We start from the raw sequence: 20,721 nt of genomic DNA on the forward strand, positions 1-20,721 counted from the left end.
CCAAGCCGAGCTGTCCCGGCTGGCGCGCGGGAAGCCCCGCCCCCTTTCATGCAAAACTCCAAGTCGAGGCTTGTGCTCAGTGGAGGAGCCGGCGGGCGCTGATTGGCCGGGGCAAACGCATTTATTCCCTGACAAGCCCCCCATCACATGGATGGTTGTCTATTAACTTGTTCAAAAAAGTATCAGGAGTTGTCAAGGCAGAGAGAGAGAGAGAAAGACAGAGGGAGAGAGTGTGAGAGTGAGTGTTTAGGAGGGGAAAAACACACACACACACACACACACAAAAACAACAACAACAAAAAAAGGGGGAAAGGGACTTTTGCTGGCTCTTTTAGTCTTACAGAGATACAGAAAGAGAGAGAGAGAGAGAGAGAGAGAAAAGAAGGAAAGAATCACAAGAAAGAAAGGAGGGAAAACGGACCAGGAAGAAGTTTCTCAATCAAGACTCTCCAAGCCTTCTTTGTTATGCTTCTCCTGCTTGAATAGTCGTCCGTGGGCTGCTTGCAGAGGGAGGAAGATCCCGGTGTTGATCCGATCGGGGGAGGATCTGTTTTGGAGGGGGAGCTCTCCCCTCCCTCCCCCCTCCCAGAAAAGACAAGTCCAGGTTGGGACACTCTCGAGCTCCTGTCGGCTGCCTTTCCTCTTCGCTTTTGTCCCACCTACAGCCCCTTCCTTTTCTTTTTTTTTGGGGGGGGGCGATTGTCGGATTCCTCTCTCCCTCGCCCTCTCTCTATGCGCCGGTGTGCTTTTTAATAGCCGGAGTTCCTCGAAGCTGCGTTGGTTTGTTTGCCCAGCACCATTCCGAAACCTCCCGGCCGCCCGTTGCTGCGCCCCCTCGGCCGAGAAAAGCCGTTTGAATGTACAACATGATGGAAACCGAACTGAAGCCTCCCGCCCCCCAGCAGACAGCGGGGGGAGGCGCGGGGGGCAACAGCAATTCCGGGGCCAACAACCAGAAGAACAGCCCGGATCGGGTCAAGAGACCCATGAACGCCTTTATGGTGTGGTCCCGGGGCCAGCGGCGGAAGATGGCGCAGGAGAACCCCAAGATGCACAACTCGGAGATCAGCAAGCGCCTCGGGGCCGAGTGGAAACTTCTCTCGGAGGCTGAGAAGAGACCTTTCATCGACGAAGCCAAGCGGCTGCGCGCCTTGCACATGAAGGAACACCCGGATTATAAATACCGACCCCGGAGGAAAACCAAGACGCTGATGAAGAAGGATAAGTACACTTTGCCGGGCGGGTTGCTGGCGCCGGGCTCCAACTCCATGGGCGCGGGGGTCGGCGTGGGGGCCACGCTGGGCGCGGCCGGAGTCAACCAGCGGATGGACAGCTACGCGCACATGAACGGCTGGACCAACGGCGGCTACGGGATGATGCAGGAGCAGCTGGGCTACCCGCAGCACCCGGGCCTGAACGCGCACAACGCCGCGGCCGCCGCCGCCGCCGCGCAGATGCAGCCCATGCACCGCTACGACGTGAGCGCCTTGCAGTACAACTCCATGGCGGGCTCTCAGACTTACATGAACGGCTCGCCCACCTACAGCAGCATGTCCTATTCGCAGCAGGGGACCCCGGGGATGAGCCTGGGCTCCATGGGATCGGTGGTCAAGACGGAGTCCAGCTCCAGTCCCCCCGTGGTCACGTCTTCTTCCCATTCCAGGGCTCCGTGCCAAACCGGAGACCTCCGGGACATGATCAGCATGTACCTGCCCGGGCCTGAAGTGGCGGAGCCGGCCGCCCCCAGCAGACTGCACATGTCGCAGCATTACCAGAACGCACCTGTGCCCGGCACGGCCATAAACGGCACGCTCCCGCTCTCCCATATGTAAGACCCACGGGGGGTGGGCGAGACGCGAGGAAGGCGAGGGCGAGAAATCTAGACCGAGCAACAAACTTTTATTAGAAATTCTGAACTTCTGACTTTTCCCCCCTTTCTCCCCTTCCAGTCCTCTTTTTCTGGGGGGGGGCACTATTTTTGTACAGAGAATAACTGGGTAGGGAGAAACCAATCAGATACAAAAAAAAGAAGAAAAAATCCAAACCCATCAAGGAACTTGTATAGATCTTTTTATTTTTGTTTTCTCCCTCCCTCTCCTTTGGAAAGGGATGCGACTCCACCAAACCTGTTCTCCCCCATCCCTCCCACCCCTACCCCCGAAGTTCCTATGGAAATGGTACTTTGCAGAAAAGGTTTTTAAAAGTAAAAAATAAAAAAGTCTTGACCCATAATCTTTAGAACTAGACTCCAGAAAGCGACGTAGGAAGGTGGGAGGGGGGAAGGGAAGGAGACTGGGAAATGGGGTGGGAAATGTTTTAATATTTGCAAGCAACTTTTGTACAGTATTTATCAAAATAAACATGGCAATCGAAAAGCCCATTGTTTATATTAAAAAGAGGAGGGGGGAAACCTTGAGAATTTGCCAATTATTTTTAAAATACATCAGAGTCTACTTAAGGCACTCTGATAATTGGATAGATGGATTTATAGCAGCTGCACAAAAAAGGAAGCTGAATTTTATTTTAAAACAAAAATCTGGACGTTTTAATTGTTTTAGCAATTGTACAAAAGGCAAAAAAATAAATAGAATAAGTACTTGCATACCATTGAACTGGAACTGTTTTTTTTATATAAAAGGGCAAAAGTTTAGGGTGTACTACATTTTTTACACGTTGTTTAAAAAGCAAAAATTGTCTTGCAGGTTCACACACATTTGTTAATTTAAATAGCTTTTTTTTGTTTTCAAACTTTCTCCTGTTCAGCTAAAACGACAGCAAAACAATCTGAAATTCTTGTGTTTGAAATATTTTCTTATGGTTTGTAATATTTCTGTAAATTTATTGTGACGCTATTTTAAGTTCTTTTAATTTTTGTCCCTCCTCATTTCCCGTAGTTGTACTCGGCTGTGTATTATCTGAAATCAGTCCGCCGGCAGTCCATGTGTATGTGGGTGTGCATATATGTATATTATATATATAGACACACACATATACATACATACATCTATATATACACATGTATATATACATATACATGGATATGTATATATACACAGACATATATATATTTGAACTAATACCATCCTTATAAACAGGTACATATTTGAGTTAAGTTTTTACTCCATTATGCACAGTTTGAGATAAATAAATTTTTGAAATATGGACACTGAAATAACACTTGAGTCTTCGATTTATTTTCAGAAAGCAGGATGAATTTTATGTTATTTTTTTAATTCCGTGCTGCTCAAGAACCAGTTGTAAACTGGTGTGATAAATAATATTGTAGAATAAAACTCTAGGAATGAGGAAATCTTTTCCTGCTTTGTTTTCAGAAGGTAATTTCAATGCCAATTAGTTTCTACTTAAAATAATGCGAGGCCTGAAATTGGATGTGGCCCAGATAACTATATGAAATGAGTAATCTTTCGACAATGGAAAACGCAGCCGACTGTAAGTGACACTTTTCTTCTGCTATAATAAATGAGAAAAGTAACATGGCATAGAAAGTCGGTTGGGTGATTTTCGCTGCTGGAAGAAACGACCACTTGTTGCCACCTGAAAGCTGACCAAAGCCCCCGGAGTTCAGATGAGGCTGGACTGTTAACGCGAGGAGAACCAGCAGAAGTAGGAAGCGAGCGAGGTGCGTGGCTCTCTTAACTTCTCTCGTAAGCAGGGCGATCTCCGCTTGAAGCGCTGTGCTTTGGGAGAAAATGGACTTGAAGTGAGGCTTGGTTGGCTGGGGTGTGCGTGTGTGCTGGTGTGTGTATTCTACAGTCCTCCGTGTGTGTTTTGGGGAAATTGCAAAGTCGCGGTTTCAAGACAATTGCACCACAACAACGCAAAAACGGGCAGCTCTCTGCGCCTTTCTAAACTTTCCCTGGTTCGTTTTTTTCATTGCAGACGAGGGAGTTTTGGGTCTCTGAGGAGGTGGGAAAGAGAAAGCCAGGGCGAGGGGGTGGGTGGGGTGGATTTAAATGTAAGCCATCAATACTGAGAATAATAATCTATTCAATTTTGTAATGCCATAGGCTTTCACAAAAGCTCTCTCTTCCTAGTTCATAATTCACCAGCGAGGTGAAGCAGCCAGTTTCAGGAAAAAGCTGCGAAACTCAAGCCCTCTCCCACCCCTCCAAAACGCACATTAAAGAAGACAACTTCGTCTGGCAGAGAGGTATATCTTGTTTAACTTTATGCTGTTATTTTCATTGTACCCTTAAATATACTTTTTTTAAAAGTAAGAAAAAGTATGTCGAGTCTTAGCTTGTAAAGATATCTGCTTTCCCACATCTCTCCGTTTGTAATGCACCTGTTTGTTGGGTAAATTCTACTGAAATCAATGGGACTTTATTTGCAATCCTGAAATGCTTATGCGGAAGTAAAGCCCGATGAAAATCAATAGGACTTATTTTCAAGTATAGGTATTTAGGACTGGGCTGCGATTCTTGCAGACAAATGCCTGAGGATCGTGAAAGTGAGAGTTTTGGGAATCGTGGTTTGCATTTTAAACAGGCTTATAGAGAAGTATGCTCTATGGGAATCAATGGAAAAACAAATGCCAAATCTGGGGTGAAAATGGAATAAATCCGGGCCTGTACGGTAGAGCCCTCGCCACAGAAGCTTAAGACATTGGCGCAGACTAGATTTCTCTCTGGAAATCCTTCAGGCACTATAGAACCATTTCCCTCCTACATACAGCAAATTTCAGAAAGTATACATTTCACCGCTTGAACCAAAAATGACTACTGTTGTTTAGGATTTCTGAAAGCCATTTCAGAGTAGAACGTTTTGGGGGAAATCGTACAATTCTTTTTTAAAAGCTGAAGAAGCAAGTGTTTAATTATTCCTCAGCAAACTCTTATTTCTCAATGAATGGCAATTGTTAGCTGTTTCAATTTATTCATTTATTTTAGAGATTCTTCCTTAGCTGCTAGCTTAGGCCGCTTACTGGCATCTCAGTTGAAATCCATTTGTTTGGGAAAGTGGCACCGTGTGCTTGGAAAGCTTCCTAACAGACCCTAAACATACTTACTGGGAGGGAATTTCCAGTAAATCTGTTCCAAATCGGGCTCCAAGGCAAGAATTAGAACACAGCTTGCTGGAAAGTCAGTCCCACGACTGTACATCCTTGCAATGTGTTATTAGGGACCCGTTCACTCGGAATCAAGTGCCATTGATGTGAGTGAGGTTCTTCCCCGTAAAAGTGCTTAAATGCGGGTTCTTAGGAGCAAGGTGTCCGGGGCATTTCATTGAATTATTGAAACCCTCTCCACCAGCCCTTTGTGGGACTCCACAATTTGCAAACTACAATCGGTGGGTTTGATTGCAGGCCTTGCTTTCTAGAAGGCCGCGCTACAAAGAGTCTCACACGCAGGATTTCAGCCCCCTTTGGGCTACTGGGCGCTCAGAAGCGATCTGCTCGCTTTCCAGAAAGGAATAGGACAGAAGGGTTAAATTAATATTTGGAATTCTAAGTCCTCCGCCCGATTTCCTCCCCACGTTTATGAATGTAAAACGGTCTTGAAGGATTTGCTTGGGATGGTAAACGCGCCCAGGAGAGATTCTTCACGTGCCGTGGTAAAAAGCTTTCCTCCCCTCTCGCTCACATTTCAAATTGTTGAATGTACACTTTTCACGATAATTCTCTCATCCCGTACTACCGATTTCGACACTGTTATTGTTGTTGTTAATTTTAGTTGATTACCTGGAAGGGAGAGCTTGGTCTGAATCCGTCGTCAAAGAAACTGAGCGACGTGGCGGAATGGTTAGGTGAACGCTTGCAAATATATCCAGGGCCGCAGATAATCATTTGCTTTTAAACAAAATTTGCTTAATGAATTCTGCCACCTTCCCCCTCCATTCCAAACTGTGAGGTGACCAAAACTTATTATTATTATGAAAATTATAATGAGCTTTTGTATGCGCGATTAAGAAAACGCATTTGAAACCCGCTCTCTTGCAGTGATTGAGGCCGTGAGATAGGCACAGTTAAATGAACTGAGCAGAAACGTTATTCATGCAAATCTAGAAAGGGCTCCCCCCCCCCCGCCTTATTCAGCCGCTTTAACAAATAGGAGGCATCATTTCCCTCCTATCTCTGAAATATAGGAATAACAGTTGTTTAACGCGCCTGTTTTTCTCTTTCAGCGTGTAGAAATGTATTTCCCCCAGATCCCTTTTAAGTGGGGCTCATGATCCTTTCTAAGGGCTGGTCTCTCCACCTATATTTCTTCTCCTTTTAAAAATAGGCACGTTGCTTGGATGTCGGGTGGCAGAGATGGAGTGTCACATTTCCTTAAGCCTAGCCCCAGCAAATAGACAGACCATGGATAAAGATTAGGAGATCCCCTGTGATTTTTTGGGGGGCAAGGATTATTATTATTATTATTATTATTATTATTATTATTATTATTGGTAGCGTTTTAAGGACGGGGTGTTAAAATATTTTGCTGACCTGGAGAGGTAGATTAACAGGGTTTCTTGGCAAGCCGGAGAGGCTGGTATTACAGGCTGTCCCAAGGGGAAATGGCTCGAATTAACCACTAAATGAATATTTGACAAGGGCTCGTTTGGGGGGTATTATTACTACAAACGGGTCCCTATTGGACTTTGCAAGGGTCAAAGAGCAATGGTTCAATTAATTATTTAGACTGCTAGTAGATTTGGTTGTAATAGCTGTACTTATTCCTCCAAGCGACAAATTCTTGCGGTAGAGCAATCTCTGGAGGATCTCTTTCCACCCCACCCCCCCTCAAGCTTCTCCATCCAGCTCTGAACACAAACCCAGAAGCAAGCAAGGCTGGTCTCCAAGACTTAAGGGGGGGGGGGGTTGGGGAATGACTGCCTGAATCTGGACGGCAAACAGATTTCGGCTTTTAAGGTACTCCGGGCTTCTCTCTTCCCACAAGGGCCGTGCAATGGAGCATAGAGCCGGGAGGTGGTTTGATTTTTTAGGTCTGTGGGATAGGCTGCGGTAGCTCATCGCAGGCATTTGCCTATTTTAAATACAGATGTGAAAATACAGATATATCTATATAAATCCTACAGCTATTCTGGGCATAAAAGCCAGAACTGGCAATTGTATAGAGAGCATTTTTATTGGGTATCTGCATTAGGTAGGTAGTACCCAGAAAAAAGTTCCATTCAAGGAAATAAGGACTGGTTTTGTGTTGAGGACGATTTCAGTGTGCATGAAGTATCCCATAAAAGACATTATGAAGTGAGTCTCAGGTATGAAGACATTATGAAGTGAGTTTAAGGTATCTGTATTGCTCTTTGGAGTATACTTGTGTGTTATGTACACACATAATATACCATGAGAGAAAGATTGGATGTATTTTAATTCATTCTTGATTAATCAGTAGTGATTAGGTATGTGGTGTTACTCCTATTGAATTCAGTTTGACTCACATGCATGGAATCAGGTTTTGATATTGTCTTCAAGTACTAAAATAATCAGAGCTGAGGTTCTCAACACACAGCCCAATCCTATGTAGATTTACTGAGGAGTCCTGCTGAATTCAGTTACACTTACTCCCAAGAAAATGTAGCCATGATTGCAGCCCTAATAGTAAGTCAATTTTGTTTAAGGCAGTTGGACTTCCGGCTAAGTCAATACGTTAAGAGCAAAGACCAAACCTTATAGTTCCCGTGATGTAAGTAAACAAAACAAAACTTAGTCAAAGCATCCTTCCTTGTGGGGAAGACGCAGATTGCAATGACTCCCTAAACTCTGGGGAAGAGTAATTAGCAAACCACCTTTAAATAACTAACCCCTTCCATTTTTCACAATTTTTCACCTTTGCCTCTTGGTTTTGCGACAGATACGAAGTTTTGGTTAATTTCTGCCGGGAAGGAATTTGTCATAGTAGTTGTGTTGGTAGCTGCTTACAAAAAAAAAAGCGAGGGAGCGCAATATTGAGGGTGAGATTAGGTGACAATATATGTTGCATGAATAAGAGATAAGCTGCAAAGGATAGGAGGGAGGGTGTGTGTGTGTGTGTGTGTGTGTGTGTGTGTGTGTAAGCAGTAATTATATGCCCAATTCATTCAGCTTTTCAGGACTTTTGTTATGGGAGTTCCACTGACGGCCTTGGAGCTGCCAGTTTCCTCACATGGGAAAAGAACTGATCAAACGCCTCAGGGAGACAAGGAATAACGTTTAAGTGCATAGTGATGGGCTCCTCATTTTAGCCCACTGGACGAAAAAAATTAAACAGATCCTTTGTGTGTTTGGGGTTTACTTTTCAGTTGCTGGTAGTTTTAAGCTAATAGTTCCGAGATTGAAGTTTGATTGTGCCAGCAAGTTAGTAATATTAGTTTTATACCCACACATATAAACTAACTCCCCTCGCCCCATTTCCCACAAACTCAGCCGTAGACAACGTGATGCTCGTTTTTTAAACTTCTGGGGAAACTAGTTTCATTTGCAAAGAGTTAAAAGGCCAGGTGCGATCTTACGTTGTCTTCTTCTTTACATATCGTTTTGATGTTGCTTTCCTCGTTTTTCCCCCTTAAGTAAATGCTAGAGAGCGTGTATTCTCTGAAGGTCAAATTAGCATCGAGGGGAAAGTAGCCCCTTTCCATTAGGAATGTAATTCAAGTTGTCACCTTGGCAGCTGAGGAACAACCCCGGTCAATTTCCCTCTCGTACATTTCACTTGTGTCCCTGGTGTTCTGAAGGTGACAAGCTGACGCGGTTAATTGTTTTACATGCAGGTAAACTATACATTGTGGTGAAACTGGAGTGCGGTAGAAGTGTGTGTGTATTACATAATATATATATATATATATATATATATATATATATATATATATATATATATATTATATAATATATATATATGGTTAAAATTTCAACCCCGAAACTGTACTACTGGTATTTATCATATGGGCATGCCGCATCGACTGTATCTAGTCATTGTGGGGAAGAAAACTGTAGAGAGAAATTTACAGTTTCCACACCTGGGTTAAAACCCTTTTTAAAATGAATGAATGAATGAATGAATGAGAGATTTAGTTAAACTACTCAAATGAGAAGTATCTCTGAGTAATAACTTCAGTGTTTGTGAGGAGCAGTAGAGATTATGGGGATGCCTAGCCGCTAGTTGACTCATGCTGCAGAACCTGCTATCCCGATCTCTAATGTATTCTGTGTTCAGCTTTTAAGTTTTCGCTGTTACATCCCTTAGTTTGCGTTACTTTATATGAGAAGGTGACGGGTTAAACGATGAAAAGCCTCTCCAACCAGGCTCTTTCCCCAAAGAATTCTCACTTATTTTCCCTTTTTAAAAATATAGATTACTTGAAACAATTAGTTTCCAGAGCCCTATATTTGCGCCACTCTTCAGAATTTGTGGCTTTCACATTTCTGTTATAGTTTGTAGGCAAAACACCTCACCTCCGAACAGGACCTTAGTTATCGGCTTTTAGGTACGTCAGAGGGAAGTACATTTCAAATGTCCGCGATGGTCGTTTGTAGGGAAAGGGCTGAGTTTGCGCGTTCAAACGCTCTTGAGATTTGGAGTGGGGTGGCATGTTTCAAATTTAGAAACTGCTCTTCTAACCTGGCCAAAAAAGAATAGTTGTGTTGCACTGGCTTGTGAACACCTGCCTGTCTCCTGTGTATTTCAGTGTTGTGTTTATCATATACTTATAAGCTGTTTGTGAATGCACTGCAGACCCATTTAAATTAGTAGGAATTTTGTCACTGGCGTCAAATGGGATCTGAAGATGGCCTGTCTGCTGATACGATCCACACATCCCATTACTTGGAATGGATTTAGATTCTTTCCTCTCCCTACATCTGTACTTACACTTACATAGTACAGCTATGATAATAACGCAACATCTAGGTTTAGGTATCTGTCTGTATGTGTATATATGTATATCATCACAGACAGAAATAATTGCACGTGTCCCAGTTGTAAACCACTTGTGTAAAGAAGGATTGTCGACACAGTGCTAAACACTTTTAGGGCTATGCTCCAAACCAGGCCTGTGACGAAATACCATTGATTTCAATGGGACTTGCTTCTGAGTAAACTTGCATATGACTGCGATCAGGAGGGTTGGGGCAGTATTGTATGTGTTCAGGAAGGGACATCAGCCCATCAGCTCAAACCCTAGAGCTTCAGTTAAGTGGTTGGGTTGTGGATCCAGGTTGCAATCCAGACCCATCAGAGTCTTTCTGTTGTTTTTTGTGAGGCGTATACCATATCTCCTGGGTTCGGTATGTGCGCTGAACAGACGCACCAACGTCACAACTCTTTAGCAAATAGAAAACATTTCGCGCTGGAGAAGTCCCATTGACCTTAGTAACATTACACGCCTATAGTGGTAAAAGCAGGAATGCACGCCATAGTTTCCTAGCCGGCAGGTTCGCGCGGTTTCCTGGGCGCTTTTTCGTTCGCATTTGTAGCCCACGTCTTCGCAGGTCTTCTTTTAGAAGTGTTGATGTGAGCGTAATGAGACTAGGAAGGATTTTTTGGGACGCTTGTCGCGGATGTCACCAGCCAAGGCGGGTTCGAGTCCAGTTCAGGACAGAGGCTATCACCGCTGCAGGCTGCCGACTGAGCAAAGCCTTGGGTTTACGGAGAACACCCCGGGGCTGCTGCTAAGAGGGCCCTGCGAACCTGCCATTCTCATTCCCTCAGTACAAAATTATATCTTTGTGTTCTAATCCTTCTGCTGTCGGAACATGATTTGAGGGAATCCCTGGCGGACAGAGAAGGGCCTATCTCCCCCCCCCCCTTGAGATGCCCCTTCATAAAGCGGGGCAGAGTTTGGCTCTGCATTATCGTCTCTTGGGTCTTTCGTTTCTTCGCCAGCTGTTCAGCCAGGATCCGTCGCCCAGTTAAGCTGAGCTGTTATGCGATGGAGGTTCCCTGGGAAGCGACTGCTCCTGAAATGTGCTTAGGAGAGATCTCCGAATTCCAAGAGACCTGCAGCTTAACTGGGGCAATGGATCAGCCCATGAAGATCCTCTCTCCAGCGGCCCCCACCCTTATTATTCCCAACAGCACCTGATCAGACGGGGCATCTCAATCCTGAGCGTGCTTACCCAGAAGTAAATCCCACTGGCCGGAATAGGACTTACTCCAAATAAATTTGCCTAAAATGAATGGGCGTTCCTTTGGGAGTGGAAGAACAGGCCGAGATATATATACACATACGTGTGTGTGTGAAAAGTAAGTTTTATATAGCAACACATGAGGAGAAGTGACCAAGCGGCAGAATCAGCTTCCTTCCGATGGGACTGGGGAAGAGGACGGAGGTGCTGAGACTTCCCCTGTCGCCAGGGAACATCTTGACATCAGCGCAATACAGCACCTATCCTGTGCTGCATCCCATTTAAGCATCTTCGGGCTGCGATCCTGCAAGGGCTCCACACCAGAGCCGGGGAAGGACCTCTCCCAGTGAGGCAGGGTTGTCCTACCCACTTCCTAGCTCAGGACATCTCCCCGACATCTCAGGATGCGTCGCAGATAGCCTGAATGTACGTAAATAGTACGGATTACTGCTCAGTACCCCATCCGTATTTCAAAAGGAGCAATATAGCAACCCATGGCTTTCCTTCTCCAAAATCGCACTTCTTTTTTGAGAGGAGGGGACGGGCGTGATTGCTCCCCCTGAGCAATTCCTCCCGCTCGCCGACCTAGAAGACATTCTGCAAAGGGATTCTTTGCACCCTTAACCCGCCCAGTTCCTTCTCCACGAGAAGGCTTAAGCTCTTACAAATGGCAAAAACTTGCGGGCAGCGGCGAAATAATTAATGTATTAAAACAAGCGGTGAATTCCTCAGGAGGGGCCTTATCACCCTCCGCCACACTGACTTTATCCCCTCCTCATATGCTAATACCCCCGTGACGTCACCGCCGCTCCATTGAATGTTTTGAAATTATTACGGTTTTTCTTTTTTTCTTTTTTGCCAGGCGATCCGCAATCTTCGACTCCCCACTAAGAGCAGCTGACAGTTAAACATACACAATACACTTACATACAAAGCCCGTATTTTATACAGTATACAATTCCCTCGCACAAGCAATGATTATTTGGGAGTTCTTGGAGATGTTCATGGAAATCTCCATGCTGGAGATGTTGAAGATGGTTTTTCTCATACCTCATCTCCATCTTCCTCAGTGCAGTGAGCAAGTATTTAAGTCAAAAACGATTCCTTTAAATATTTCTAAACGATAGTGCGGTTTGTCTATATGCCATGTATAGGAAACTGAAATGTCTCTCTCTCACACACACACACCTTTCCTGGTGACCCTGAGATACAGGCTCGCTTTCCATTTCAAATCAGCTTGGGCTACGCTCCACAAAACCATTTGTCTCCATAAGTCCCGTTAACTTTCGTGATCTGCTCTGGAGAGGATGGGGAATTAATTCTGGGAGACGTGTGCTCTGAGATATTTTGAAACGTAATGGGGAGGGAGGGAGAGAGTTTCTTTAGAATGGTATTCTGTTGTGCGAGTTTTAAATGAACAAATCTGCTTAACGGGGTCTTTTGAACGTGCAGGGCAGAATCTGGTTTCATTTTTTGACTCCGAAAACTGTTCAGTGGAACCCACTAGGTCCGATCACCGCATACAATGCGAGTTTAGCTTCCAGTCCTAATGGGGCTCTAAAAGTGATCTTGAAAAGAGGTTTTGTCAGCCTAATCCACAAGCTACTTCAGCCGGAATACTTGTATCAAAGCTCAGCTACCCGATTATTGCTAAATTTGATAGGAAGCTTCATAGATTTCAGTGGCTTTGACTTCCGGTGTAGGGTCGGGCAGATTCTGGGCCTCTTCACTGGTTTAAGATTTCACTTTTCATTCCCTGGTGAAATAATCCCCCCCTTTTTTTTAGTGCGTGTGGAGGGGTTTTTTTTCTCACGACACTAGACCTTGATATTTGGAAGCAGAACTTATGATGATACCATTCTGGACTCTGAGCAACCGGCTCAGGAAGAACTCTTGCCAGAATTGTACTGATACTTTTAATATTTATTGTAAGCCGCGTAGAGGTTTTATTACAACCGAGTTATAAATATATACATTCTGCTAAGTAAATAAAACAAAACCCGCTTACTGCCAGTTAACATGTGTTGAATCTCGCGTGGATTCTTGGGTGCCCAGTCCAAGCCGCATCCCATCTCAACTTGAGGGGAGAGATTTTACCTCTACTCCTAATCCTGGGCACAAACCGGGCTTCATTCTCACGTACGTGTATCCAGGGCTGATTTGTGAGATAAACCTAGCCCTACTGACTTGTGGGTTTCTTTAAGTGGGGGTTTCGCATTCTCTTTCCCCCCGGCGGAAGACAAATCCCTCCCTATCTTTCAAGCCACTGGGACTTACTTGCAAGAGAACCAGGTTACTGGACTTCTCGTTTCTCCGCTCCACGCTGGGGGCGGTGGTGGTTATAATTTATTTCTGGACCACAGAACATTAATGAAGTGTTACCCCTCCTAACGAAACCTGACTCATTTCCTTGCTGCCTTTAAGGAGAGACGAGTTGTTAACGGAAGCTAGTTCACTTCTTCATGCAATCGCCGAAGGAGCACCACCACCATACATACAACTTTATTGTACGATTTTTTAGGAGGGCGGGGAGAGAGGGAGGGAGGGAGGGGACAGGACTGTCACTCACCGGCAAGGCTCATTTGGTGAGTGTGTGTGCGTGTGTTGGTTGGTTTGAAAAGCAGGAAGAAATGTAATGAATTGAGTGCTGTCAAAGATGTCTTCTGCGCTGATGTGGTGAATGGCTGCAGTTCCCTCAGCCAGTGCAGGTGCAGTAATGCTAGGGTGGAAAGTGTGAGGGGGGGGGGAGAGAAGGTTCTGTTCAGTGGAAGAGGCACATTCTCTACAATAGACCACACACTGTCAGCCGGCAGGGCATCAGCTAACACGTTCAGGCTCTCACCCCCTTTAACCCCCTCCCCTTCTCCTCTCCACAGTTCTCAGTTCAGAAAGTGTCTATGCGGTGACGCTAGCTGGAGTTATTCATTTAATGAACATTTGGGCCTTCCCCCCTCCTCCCACTAACACAAAATCTGATGCCTTTTCTCCGTAGGTAGGCACTTAAAAATAAGTAAATCGCAGCCTTTAAAAGTATCTCCAGTTTATGAAACTAGACGCCTCAGGAGTACGCGAGCCTACAAAGATTACATAAAACTCTGATAATAAAAACTTCCTTCAGTATTGCAAAAAAAAGGGGGGTGTTATAGCCATTTATATCAAGCTTTCAGAACAACAGGGCAAGTAAAGATCAGGACTAGACGAATCTTTCTTTGTGTGTTTTCTTTAATTTAGTGGTTCGGAGTCCTTAGGGTGGCAACCTGCCCTATCGAAATCATTTGGCGCGAGTTAAGGCAGGGCTCACTTCGGCCCAGTTACTTGGATTGAAGTCGGTCTACAATCACGGGCCGTTACCAGCATTTTGATTTAGTTGTTTAAACTGTCAGCTGAATGGAGATATTCCAACTTCGGTTGTAGACACGCACACATACACGCACGGATTCTACCGTTAGAGGCTCCCATTCCCCCTGTTCAGTCCCATCCGCTCCAGTAGGCGGAAGTCTGTTGACTCCGCCCCGTGTACACAAATGAACGTTTACATTTGCTTGAAATTCCATGGATTTCGCTCTGGTCTCGATCATAAAACACATTTTATTGATACCTTTAATTAACTAATTTTAAAGGGACTACCGCCCTGGTCAGTCTGCACATCTATACCTGAATATAAGCTCACTCTAACAAAGTGTGAGTTGCAGCCTGATGCTGTGCATGCTTACTCGAAAGTAAGTCACACTCAGGCTTGCAATCCTAACCCCATCTACCTGGGAGTAAACCCCATTAAATTCAACAGGACTTAGGCCTGAATAAGCATGTTTAGGCTTGGGCTGCTAAATTAGGCAGGGCTTACTCTTGAATATTTGTGCTAAAGCCTGCAATCATATGTCTACTTTTTTGAAATAGGAAACTCTGTCTCCTACTACAGTGGGGTACATTTCCCTGTAAGGACCAGGCTGGGCTGTCTCTCAGGCTTGGCCGGCTGAGAACGCAAAGGCTAGTGCACATAGATGCAAATGTTTATATACTGCTTGGAGACTATTGTAGCTAAGCGGTATATAAATTGTTTAAACAATAGAACAAGTTCTTGCTATGGAACATGCTTTCACTTAAGCTGTTAAGCACATTGAGTTAAAAGTCATCCCCGCTGATTTCAGTAAGATTTAGATCTACTTGCATACATTTAGGATTGCTGTATCAACAGCTGCATTCCTCAATCTCTCGGCTATTTAGTAACTCCCACCTGTCTACTTTGGCTTACGTGATCTGAGAATTGCACAGGCAGTTGTGAGTTGAACCCCAAGAAGAGTATCTTAACTTGTTCGTTGGTTGGTCTCTGGCATCTGAGATCCCCTTACCGTGTCAACCTTACAAGGGAAGCAAATTTCATTCGTTTTAGCCTGATGTCTTCATGTTTAGAAGACCATCCTATTTATATACAGAGTCGGGACTTGGCTAACCTTTTAAGGCGCGCGGACTTCCATGAATGAAGGATTCCTGCATCACTTTGGCTGGATCTGTGTACCCAACCCGGATCTCTGGATCCGCTAGTAAACCTGGACCAGTTCCTTCGCGACTCAATTAATCCCAGGAACCTGAAGCCTTATATGCGGGAAAATAAACGCGTTGTATTCCAGTATAATCGAGTTGTTGCTTGGCTGGGCTACAGTTGAGCAGCGTATCATAATTTCGGGAGGGGGAGGGGGAGAGAATGAAGGTAGAGCTTGAAAAGTTTGCATTCTGTGCAAGTGTTGATGGCTTATTTGGACACGATCAGGGTATTAAGAAGCAACAAGGCAAAGGACGGGCCCCGTCCACCCCCCTCCCCACCCTCGCGTCTCTCTTCTTCTATTCTTCCTATGGCGGGAGGCGCAAGTTACTGAGAAGGTATTTTCCTGGCTTCACAAGGGCAGCCTACCAGGCTGTTACTGCTTGGTTTCTGCGCGAAGCAGATTAGACCCTTTTGGATGGGCTTGGTGATGCATTGCGCCGAGGAAATGGCTCAGTGTTTGCTTATGAAAAACCATGTAACCGGAAAAGGGGCTTGGGGGGGGAGGAGAATTATGGTAACAAATAGCATCAACTTCTGGAGCGGTTGGCAAAGCAGTTCTCTTCTGCTGACTCTTCCTGTTCAGAGGACGGAGAGGCTGGGTCTCGGAGCGTCTCCATGTCAACAGAGAGAACCCGGGTACCAGGGCCAGAAAGATGCAACAGCCCCCTCCCTCCCCTCCCTCCTCCGGTTTCAATGCCCTTTCCAGCATTGTGTTTCTAGGGGAGACATACAGAAAAAGCCCTGAGGAAGCGTTATGCGCATGTTCACGTGGTTCTTTCCCATTTTCAAAAGCACAAAATATTAAATAGTGTTCTGCTCAGCTTCAGCGAGACCCGTTCGAACAGCCCACAAGTGGGTGCATTATAAATTGCCGACCTGACGCCACTTTTCGAGAGTGGCCTCATTGACCTCAAGGATGCTGTCTCCTCGCAAGTGACTGAGGATCGAGGCCATAACCCGACCAATTTCTTATTTTCTTTATCCATATAAACTCGCTGGGTCTATTCAACATACAAGCCAGCCAGGCCCAGATCTTGTGGAAGATGAGGGGGCGGGAGAAGCTGACCGGCATGTAGAGACTGATCACTAACCACACTATCGTTAACTCGCTAATTTGGAGTGTTCAGCTTTTAAAATGAAGGATTTCGGCAGGGGCACGTTGTGGTGGAAAGGGTTAATAGTTCCAATGATAAGCTTCCGCCTAAATGGCTTAACTGTGCTGTGGATCGACTTCAACTAAACCGAATCCTTCACAGTTTAGAGGAAATCATTTAGAGACTTATAAAAGGGTTTTGACGCAAAGACTTCGGCTTTACTAATTGTGGATCGAGACAGTAGAGTCAATTACTTCAGTCAGCTCAAGGATTTCGGCTTAACTGAGTCATGGATCGGATTCTAAAAGCTGTCGATGGAAATAGGACACTTTGCAGGAACACCTTAAAAATATACCCACGGGAGAAAGTCGCATTGACTTCCACGCTTGAGACTTCCATGCATATTTTACCTCCTAAAATATGCCTTTAGGATGGGAGCCTGCCCTTAGCGTGGAGAACCTGCGCCATCCCTTAGACTAGGTATCCCCAAACTCGGTCCTGCAGATGTTTTGGGACTACAGTTCCCATCATCCCTGACCACTGGCCCTGTTAGCTAGGGATGATGGGAGTTGTAGTCCCAAAACATCTGGCGGGCCGAGTTTGAGGGTGCCTGCCTTAGACGAAATGCAGCTCCTCACTGGCTGCCTGTGACTTCCCCCTCTCCCTCCCCCCCCCCGCTACTTGATAGTCTTTGTGCCCCATTGATGTACACACCCATAATTAATCCTTCTTATTAATGCCTGCTTGCGGTACCCACGAGGCTGCTGCAGCCTATTTAGATTGCCTTGGTTGGTTGCACAAATTTAAGTGGGAAACGAGTTATAAACCTAATAACTGCTTTAAAGCAAAAAAAAAAAATTATTTGATTATGGCGGAGAACACTAAGGCGAGGGTTTAGGTTTGGGTTGGGCTTTCTCTCTCACGCAGATTTAAGTCGAGGGTTGCATGTGGGGCTTGCAAACTATATGTGCGTGCGCGTGTATGCGTGCATAACACACACACACACACACAATATATATATATATACCACAGCTGCAAAAGTCACAGCAATGAAGGAGCCCTATTTCGCCCGCTCTCCCCTCCCCCTCTTTAGAGGATTAATTAATTCCTAAAACATTTCCAAACGGGAACTCGGGAATCAGATTTGGGTGGGCTCAGAATTAATTGAAAACAATCGTTGCTGGAGAGCTTCCTGTATTCGCACGCGCGGTTATACCCTCTTCCCACCCCCCATTTTAATTTTAATTTTCTTCCTTCTGTGTTTTGTTTGTTATCTTTTTAGCAGGAAGCTTCAATTCATCTTTCAAGTGCATTTCTGTGTTTCTGATTATTAGTATTATTAATTATCATTGTATTATTATTATTATTAAGGAATTTAAAAGAAAGGAAGAATTCAGGGAAGGCAACACACCCGGTATGCAACAGTAACATCCGTATTGTCACCCCTTCTGTACTCTTTCCTTTTCCTTTTTTTTCTTTTTTAAGACAGCGTATTGTTAGATTACTAATTCGAGTTAATATGATCTTTATGGCAACATAACAGTGGTTAATTGGCCCTTTTTTCCAGCACCACAATGTAAATCACAATCGCTTTATTATTTAATAACCTCAAACGCTTCCTTGGATTGGCCCCGACAGAGAGGACCTTTTCTTTCCACGCCGTGTTGTTGGGAAAGAACAATGCAGATCTAATTGTGGAGATTTTCAGAAAGTTGCCTCCTGGAAATGACCAGCTTAGAGATGGAAGCTTCAGCAGATGTCTGCACTTTCCCCCTGCCACAAACCCTCTGCCCCTCCTCTCCAGCCCCTTTGGGGAGATCTCTCCGGTTGGGTTTTGTTGTTGTTGTTTTGTTCTGACATCCTAGCAACAACCCAAATATTCCAGAAACAAATACAAACAGCCCCCTCTCCCTTTCCCCTTGTGCCTGGTTGCTATACAGCCTGTTTATATGGTAGGTTTCACAGGAAAGGAGAAAGGGACACTACACAGGAAATTAATGCCGGGTCCTTAAAACTCTCTCACACACAACTGCGCTCATGGTTTCCTCTCGTAGAGATTTCGCTTTCCCCATCTCTCTCTCTCTCTCCCTCTCTCTCTCCACTTCTGTATGAGTGCTTCTGTTTTCTTCTGTTTTATTCAGCCTCATTTTGTTTATAAGCACGAGAGGCTCAGCCTCAAACTGGGAGAACGCTTCAGTTTCGCAGCAATTCCAAGACTTTTTGCTCCAGTTGAATTCGGGTTCCGCTGCAGCAATGAACAGCCTGAAAAAATATCCAGTTCTGTTCGGCCGCTGCTTACTGAGGGAATTTCGCCTTCTGGTCTCCCTTCTGTTCATTCAACTACCTGTTAGTCAATTTCTCATCTGGGAGCAGCAGCGGCTGCCCTTCTCTCGATCTCTCTCTCTCCCCCCGCCCCTCTTTTCTCAGTTCGTGTGAAACTGATCAAACTCTCAGCAAGATGCGAGATACTAATGGGCCGTCAACAGAGAAACAAAACACCTGTTTTCTGCCACTAGGGCGACCCTCAGTGTTTACACCAAGTGGCACATAGAATGCAACAGGATCCCGGTTTTTAAAAAACCCATCTCTGACGCTCCTCACTCGGGTATAGCTGCCCTTTTATATTAAAAGGGAAGGTGGATCTGAGAGGGACGCCGAAATACTTAGCTAGAGAATTCGGTTCAGCCCGCTCCAAAACCCAGTCTCAGGCTTGAGCCTATGCAATAAAATGCCACAGTCCAGATAAATCATGTCCCAAACATCCCAGTAGGGTTTACTTCCGAGTAAACCTATAGGATAGACCTACCTAAAGAAATATCTGGAGATTCAAGGTTGCAGCCCTAAGCACGTCTGCTTGGGAATCGCCCCACTAAAACAAACGGGGCTTACTTCGGAGTAAGGATGGTAAACCAGGATCGAAGCCATTTGGGATTATACACTAAATCTGAAGAAGTATATTGCACTAAACCTCACAGTCAGAAGGGTTAAGATGGAGTCCCAAATTGCTTGTGGGTTTGACTTTCCCATCGCCTCCAAATATATCCTAGTCTGGGTGCACGTTTTGGACCGGGCAGTGCGTGCTTGGATCGCCAACCTGTTTGGGAAAATAGCGACGGAGGGCAATAGACCAGCACCCCTCCCCCAATTCCCATCCACTGCCACCCCTTTAAATCTAACTGTGCTGAAAGGAGTTTATTTAGAAAACTTTTCCCCAACAAGCCTTGGGAACAATGCCGATCCTCCGCCTAGTCTTGTTGGTTCTCCCCCAAGCGTTCAACAATGCGCGCTTTGATGCGCTCCGGAGTTCACTCAGTAGGAGATTAAAGGGTGATGTATAGCATTCTTCTTCTCCAAGGGTGTAAAGAGCTGAGCTAAACAAGCGGCCAGAAGCGCCAGATAGAGCTCTTCACCGAGCAAATCCATTGGATTTCCTTGGTGTTTTGCTTACCACTTCCAAGCACACACAGAGTTTTACCCGGGGGTTGGTGGGACACTGTGCCAGTTTTCGCAAGGCTCCCTTGTCTCCGTTTTAATTTGCAAAAACCGCCAAGTGTAGACTGGGTTGTTCCACACAAACGGACCCCCCCCCCCTTTCTCGTATGGCGCATCTCCCCGTTTATACTTGTCAATACTTTTATGGAAGGTAGGAAGTTTTCGGTTGCCCCTTTTTCAGGCATTTGAATTTGTGGAGAGACGGCTAAACCCACTCGCAAGTTTTTGGAAAGCAACTCCTATTGATTTAAATGCAACTCTCTTCCAAGTAATATATTCAGGATTGGTGAGTCAGACGCGAGACACATAGATTAGGCTCGCTTACTTGAAAGTAAATCTCACTGAAATCAGCCGGACTTGCTTCCGAGGAGGTGGCAAAGGCGTCGTTGCAAATAGGTATGCAAATTGCAAATTTGCATGACATTTATTTTTTGCGCTCGCTGAAGAGGACTTCCCTCCCGGCCCCCTCTTATCTCCCCGCCGCCACTTTCCCCTAAATTGTTGTGAGGTCTCTGCCGCCGTGC

At 45.3% G+C, this 20,721-nt stretch overlaps 2 protein-coding genes across 13 annotated transcripts in view; both read left to right on the forward strand.

The window, feature by feature from the left end:
• LOC128414804 (uncharacterized) overlaps positions 1-20,721 on the forward strand; it is a 470,265-nt gene that overhangs the window by 378,104 nt on the left and 71,440 nt on the right. The window lies entirely within an intron of this gene.
• Positions 135-3,175, forward strand: SOX2 (SRY-box transcription factor 2). Its single transcript, XM_053390624.1, has one exon. The coding sequence runs from the start codon at positions 858-860 to the stop codon at positions 1,830-1,832; it is 975 nt and encodes a 324-aa protein (XP_053246599.1). The 5' UTR covers positions 135-857; the 3' UTR covers positions 1,833-3,175.

Source organism: Podarcis raffonei, chromosome 5 (genome assembly GCF_027172205.1).
Source record: "Podarcis raffonei isolate rPodRaf1 chromosome 5, rPodRaf1.pri, whole genome shotgun sequence".
NCBI classification, from domain to species: domain Eukaryota; kingdom Metazoa; phylum Chordata; class Lepidosauria; order Squamata; family Lacertidae; genus Podarcis; species Podarcis raffonei.